Source organism: Adiantum capillus-veneris, chromosome 19, assembly GCF_014529385.1.
Source record: "Adiantum capillus-veneris isolate H3 chromosome 19, ASM1452938v2, whole genome shotgun sequence".
Classification (NCBI taxonomy): Eukaryota; Viridiplantae; Streptophyta; class Polypodiopsida; order Polypodiales; family Pteridaceae; genus Adiantum; species Adiantum capillus-veneris.
Genome location: NC_140949.1, coordinates 52,625,431 through 52,632,481, shown reverse-complemented (window position 1 = coordinate 52,632,481; position 7,051 = coordinate 52,625,431). Strand labels below are relative to the sequence as shown.

Sequence of the window (7,051 nt, the reverse complement as noted above, 5' to 3'; positions counted from 1 at the left end):
AAGTTCAGATATGGTATCAAATGTGGAGTAGAATTATGTGGAGCTTCTATTGTGACTATACTAGTCAGTTTGTACTTCCTTTGTTTTATGTAATTTATAGTTATTATTCAAATCCATGTGTTGTACATCCTCTTGAATTTTGGTGTTTATCAACACCACAATCCTATGAGATTTTCACTTTATTTACTAACCACACACCTCAATTTTTCCCACTTTAAGTGGAAAATTCCCAAATTACATGAATTTAGTCGATTTGGAGATTCCCATAATGTGAGATTTTTACCAAAATACCTAATATGGTCTTTGTATATGTTATGTATGCATGTATGCAAATCACTTAATGAAATGTGATGTAACCTCTTATGCATTGTGATTGCAGGGTCTCACTTTCAACTCCATTTGGTCCGAAGGCCGACATTTCCGCACCCGCAAGATAGATGAGCGTCGGACCACTAATGATTGTGGCGTGATGGGAAACTTTGACACAACAACAAATGAGGTCAGATATTGTGGTACTATAGAGAGAATAATCAAAGTGGATTTAAGATCTTTTCACAAATTCCTCTTTGAGTACCGATGGTTTGCAGGTGAGGTCAAAAGACATGAAAATGGGCTCATTATGGTGGATTCCACCCAATTCCATCGGGGAAAAACTGACAACTTGGGTATCCTAGTAGTTGCGAGTAGGTAATTTAGGCTATGTGCAATTAACTTAAATTAAAAATTTAATATATGTATATCAGCTTATTCTTTGTGTGTGACGTACAGGTCTTTGATGTGCCATGTATATATCAAAGAAGACTTTGGTATGTCATTCCAGTCACGCCGCGGGGTAGATCTATCTTTGTAGAGACGGACATTGAACCAGTAATTGATCCCATCATACCATCACCACAAGATGCAGAGGAAGATGTACTTGAAGTTGAAGAAGGTCAGCCAAGCCTTGCAACTAGTCATCTTGAGGAGGAGAAGAGGGAGAAAGCGATGATGATTCTACAGGAGGTGATGGAGAGGAGGAAGAATCTCTAAACTTGTTGATTGATTTGAATACTATGGGTCTAAATATGGATCCTAGTGCTTGTAGAGCTCTTATACAAAATGAGAATTAATAAAACTCTCCATTCTTTCACTTGGTGTAGTATATGATTAATTCGCAAATGTTTCGTTATGTGCTTATGAATAGTATTTGTAATGGTTTTATTGTGAGTTCAATGATTTATGTATAGAATTTTTAGAGTGAAAGAGAGACTAAGTGAAGTGAGCATTCTGGAGAGTGTAGGAGTTGTTGTGTGTAACACATTTTGAGTTGTATTGGATTGAAATGGTAACCCGCGAGAGAGGGAGGGGGTCTATGGCCTTAGCGGTAATGGGTGCCGCAATAATTGCGAAAATACTCGCGGTAATACAGGCGGTAAAATGCCGCATGAACAACAAAAGGGTTTCTCTCTCCTCATTTTGAATTCCTCTCGCATGTTTTGCGGTAATGGTCTGCGATAAATACCACGATCTCTCATAGTGTACGAGTGAAAATCTCACCTTCGGCAAGTCGTGAAGCAACAGATTTGCAGCAAGTGAGGAGGAGGAGGAGGGCAGGAGAGGAAGATAAGAAAGGAGATAAATGTGCAGGAAAGACTCGCGGTTCTGTTTTTTGCAGGGTTCGTCGGTACACGTGCCGATATATGCGCCAATATAGATGTCGGTATGGGCGCCGGTATGTCCGTCAATACAGATGTTGGTATGCACGCCGATATGAGCATCGAATATTTAAAAATCAAATTTAAAATAAACTTGATCTCCGTTTAGATTTACCTACACATATATCGACGTCCGCCATTGACGTCGATAATTTGACGTTGGAATTTAAGCGATCTCTTATAGTGAAGGCCTCAAACCCCTTTCATAGCCCATGGCATTCGGACCATACCCGACTGCCCACCGGCCCTTTCTTCTCTTTTGAAGAGCAAGAAGGGAATTGATCGTTATAAAAGTGAGGGGTGGAAGTAGGGGAGAGAGAGAGAGAGAGAGAGAGAGAGAGAGAGAGAGAGAAAGAGGGGGGGAGGGAGAAAAGGGGACGTCAGGAGGGAGAAAGTTTTGCCATGGTTGAGTATTAGGACAGAAGTCGAGAACCGAACTCGATAGTAGTGGAAGGGCAGTCCTTTCTCAAGGTCAGGAACGCAGAAGAGTTCCCTCTTGACTTGGAGGCGCACTTGAGATTGAGAGTTGAAAACCTGGGCTTTTATAAATAGAAAGAGAGCTGTTGAGTGACAATTGCGGAGCCAGACATGGTGGAGTGGACACTTGCAGCTCGAGGTGAGAGTCCACCCCTGTTGTCTGCTGCTCCCGCTGCTCAAGGCCGTGCAACCCGCGTTCACGAACATGCACCCCCAATTCAAAGAAGCGCAAGTTGGCACCCACGGGCATGTCCACGTAATGCTATTGTCAACAATGTGGATTGAGTGGCGTTGATTCCTTGCTCTCAAGGACCGTCAACTAACGTAATAAACCGATATATAACACTACCATTCTCAACTTAATCTAGTTTCTTCTTCTTCTTTTTTCTGGCGATCTGCCAAGGCCCCAAGAATGTGGGCAAGAAGTCCTACAGAATCAGTTATATTGAGCTCAATATTACTTGCACACCCCTCTCTCTCTCTCTCTCTCGACGTGCACACGGAAATGCACGATGTGAAGCTCATGAGCCGGGGACGAGTGTGTGTGTGTGTGTGTGTGTGAGAGAGAGAGAGAGAGAGAGAGAGAGAGAGAGAGAGCGCGTGCGTGTGTGTGTGATCTAGGCAGTTAACGAGCAGACAGTTCAACGTAGGTTTGTGTGTGCTCGCGTGTGTGCGTGTGTGTGTGTGTGAGAGAGAGAGAGAGAGAGAGAGACTGTGTGTGACGGTGCGTGTGTGTGATACGTGAAAATCTACAATATTACGATTTATCCGCCGAGGACGGATCATTCTACTCGTGAAGTGAAAAACAGCGGACTGCAGGGAACTCGCATTCTTTCAGACACAAGGCCAGGAAAATCGTGACTGCCGTCTAGACTGTGCAAAATTTAAGGCAGCAGTGCGCAGTACAGATGCGCACTGTGCAATTACATTGATGGCCAGCTGCTAAGTAAGAGTGCGTTCAGACGCAGGAGAGCGGAGCCCTGATGCAGGCCAACGTTACTCTCATGAGCTGGGCTTTGGCTCTGCAGCTGCTGCTGCTGCTGGCCACAACCACACCACGGTCGGCTGCTACGCTGGTGTACATCGTCAAGCTCAAGGGCCACGCGCCGCTCTCCGGCCACCCCCACGCCTTCAATACACAAGGAAAACTGGACCTACACAGGTACACCCCACCACACACACACACTCTCTCTCTCTCTCTCTCTCTCTCTCTCTCTCTCACACACACACACACACACACACACACTCTCTCTCTCTCTCTCTCTCTCTCTCTCTCTCACACACACACACACACACACTCTCTTTTTCTTACATCTTGCTTTTGCCGTCATGCATCGCAGCCACGGCAGCCTCGCTTACTCTGCCTTCCTGTCGAGCTTGCATGACTCCGTTCTTCAAGAGTCCCTCGACGTCGGCAGCTACGAGAAGCTTTACAGCTACACCGTCCTGCTAAACGCCTTCGCCGTCAAGCTGCAGCATCGCATGCAGGTAGAGAGAGAGAGAGAGAGAGAGAGAGAGAGAGAGAGCAGAAAACATGCACAACAGTACAGTGGCAATACACACGCATTTGAACTTAAGGCCCACTCTCGCCTACACTAAAGAGAGAGAGAGAGAGCGCCATAAGCACATTTAACATGTAGCTTTAACAAAATAAAGTTAACATAGTTTTTATTGAAATCGTAAAATGTGAATCTAAATATCAAAACTAACATAATATGGCGGAAGGGAGAGCCCTTTGCACGTGTCTAAATCTGAGACATGAAGGCTAAACTCCAAAACTTATAGAAGCCTTTGTGCACGCAATAAAGCCGTACTATAGCAAATGTGCAAAGACACTGCAAATCTCTCAAGTCATGAGCTCAACACCCTTGGACCTATGTTTTCCCCGTCCCCCTTCTCTCTCTCTTTCCCTCTCTCATGATTTTAACTTTTTGTGATTGTTCGATCAACGATAACCACAAAAGACTCATGTTCGAGGGGATTTACTAAGAGCCAATTCACATGGCTTCAAGGTTGCGAACTTATTGGCAATCGGCAACCTGAAACCATTCAGTTCACATGGGACCTCCAAATTTGGAAGCTAAAATAAATAAACCCCTTTTTTCTTATTGTTTCGAGCGTCTTGCCAAAGAAAGCGAGCATCGTGCCACAGTCTGCGCTTGTCGCTTTGCACGGTTCTCAACTCGCTCCTCCTCTTTGCCTGGAGCGGAAATGCAACCAACTGTGAACCAGTTGCAGGTTTTTATTTGGAAACTGCTCACGGGAACCAAAAATATTTGCAACCAGTTTGCAACTAGTTGCGAACTGGAGGCTCACGTGAACTGGCTCTAATAATAATATAGAGACGTCACTTACATCAAATGCCCCTTTTCTACCCTTATATATAACACCATTTATTTAAAAAAATGCACCTTTTCTTCCTCGTAGAACCCCTCTCCCTTACACTTATGTTACCCTACAATAACCATTAGCGACTCCCTCAAGGACTCACGGGGCCTTCTAAAACAAGAGAAGCTCTAAATGTTACACCTGAGGCCATTAGATATAAGATTAGGAAGGGCAAAGTCAAGAACCAACAAAATAACATTTTTCCTATCTCTCTTCTCCTATAAGGCCTCTTTTAGCTAGCAATATTTAACACCCCCCCCCCCCCCCCCCCCCCCCCCCCCTCTCTCTCTCTCTCTCCCTCTCTCTCTCTCTCTCTTTCTCTCTGGGGTATTCACTAAGGGTTATCGTATGGTATCACGTGAGTGTACAATAGGGGGGTTTTCTAAGGCCAAATGGATAGATTTTACATAGGAGGGTCCCGTATGTAGGGGTTAAAAAGGCAATTTTGTTGCACGCAGGTGGCGTCCCCCTATTACTACTAGTGAATCCCCCGTGCTCTCGACTCTCTCCCTCCCTCTCTCTCTCTCTCTCTCTCTCTCTCTCTCTCTCAGTATACCTCTTGCCATTGTTATAACAATGTTAGCCATGGAAGACTCATGTAGTTCTTTTCAACAAGAGAAGCTTTCAATGTGTCATACATGAGGCCATTATACATAAAATCACTAATGGCAAAGTAAAAGAACATTGAAATAAGCCCCGAGGTCTAAGTCCAAGGGTCCATTTACTCTCCACATGTGGAGTAATTCTTCAAACTAGCGTTATTCTTTTTAAACAAAGAAGAGCATGTGTATAGTGATTGAACTGAAATTAGCAGGATCCATCAACTACTAACTCCACATTATCATGCTATGTGCTCAGAGAAGTTTCAACACAAGATCTGAATCAGCATCCCTCTTAAAAACTATTTGCCCGTGTATAACTATCTCTCTACGTGAATAGCCAAAGGTAATTATCCCACATATGATCAGGGTAGAATGAAAATTGCACATTTGTAGTGTTTTAATGGAGTAAAAATGGATCTTGGTGTGAAAAAGCTCACCAAAGCATTACACTCTTGACACACCATGCTTTCTCATAGAGATATATGGTAAAAAGTTGCAATAGAATTGCTAATGAGACAAAGTTAAAACTAAAAGCAACATATCATACTTGAGTCGTACTTACTCTTAGTTGTATACTCGTTTTAGAAATACTTGGAAAATTTGCAAAAGTAGTGCTTGAATGAAACATATTCGATGTCCCTTTACACCAAATATGAAACATGATTATCTCTTTGGACATATTTAGACGACCTTAAATTGGTAATAAACCATAAAACTGACACCCATTATCAGGGCCTCTGAATCTATAAAGAATATCTCAATGAGCACTTTGCTGCAAGAATAGAATTTGGCTATTAAAAATACATGCTTATAGTAGCACTTTGCTACAAACTTTGAAGGCTTGCAAAAATCTTGGTGAACACTTTGCTACAAGAACTAATAATTCAAAGAGAGCGAAGAACATTAAACCGTTGTGGAACCCGTGTCCTAATAGGAAAAGAAACTAGTGAGCTTCTCAAAGACCTCGATAAGATGACCATATGTTTCATCAAGATCTGTTTTTTCTAAGATGTGCTCAACCTTCACTTGCTCCTCCACGATCTACAAGACAACAATGCGTTAAAAAGAAACAATTGAACAATTATTAGTGAGCCATGATTCACTTAAAAAAAACGGATCGATTCAAGTTGCATTCATGAATTAGTTCACCAATGAATATGCTCAAATGGAAGGGTGGTATTATACTTGTACTTTGTGTCAAAAAATATTCTCAAAGAGTATGTATGAAAGTTATCAATGTCCAACCCTTGCAAGAATGAAAAACTAGAAGTTGGTAGACGGCAATAAAAATGCAAATTGTACATACATGGATTTAAAAAATCATGATCAATGCATTATGTGCTTGCATGCCATGCCCACAAAAGAAACAAAAACCATAAGCAAGTATGGTATGGATGTGGCACTGTCTTCACCTAATTATTATAAACCATAGGGAATGTGCCTTTTCCCCATATACTTGTTTCCTCCTCCAGTGTTGGAAGGGTTATGTTATTCTTTTCCTCCTCCAGTGTTGGTCATGTTTGCTTCTCCTCCATTACAGGAGGGTCACATTTCTTTCTAGATTTTCAATGCATCGAGAGAACTTCATTACCTTCAAGCTTTCCAAAATGTCAATTATATAGCAATCTCCATCATCATCTTTTGCCATTATGTTGACTGTTGTCTTCACTTCTGTACCAACTTTTGACTTTTATACCTCTCTCTTGTTGACCACAATCTCTACAATTTTCCACCTATATTTAATATCATTCAGTCTCCATCTTTCATACCTTCTCTCATGGTGACTACAGTCTCCATCATCATGGTGATCATGTATACTATGATCTCCACCATCATCGTTTGTCAAGGTGTCGAGTCTCGCTTATTTATGTATCAATTTTCATCATATCG

At 42.3% G+C, this 7,051-nt stretch overlaps 1 protein-coding gene across 1 annotated transcript; it reads left to right on the top strand.

Moving 5' to 3' along the window:
• The first annotated feature begins 2,711 nt into the window (after positions 1-2,711).
• Positions 2,712-5,457, top strand: LOC147434024 (uncharacterized). Its single transcript, XM_086489565.1, has 3 exons — positions 2,712-3,333; positions 3,512-3,659; positions 5,374-5,457. The coding sequence occupies exons 1-3, from the start codon at positions 3,155-3,157 to the stop codon at positions 5,455-5,457; spliced, it is 411 nt and encodes a 136-aa protein (XP_086345691.1). The 5' UTR covers positions 2,712-3,154.
• Positions 5,458-7,051: the final 1,594 nt, after the last annotated feature.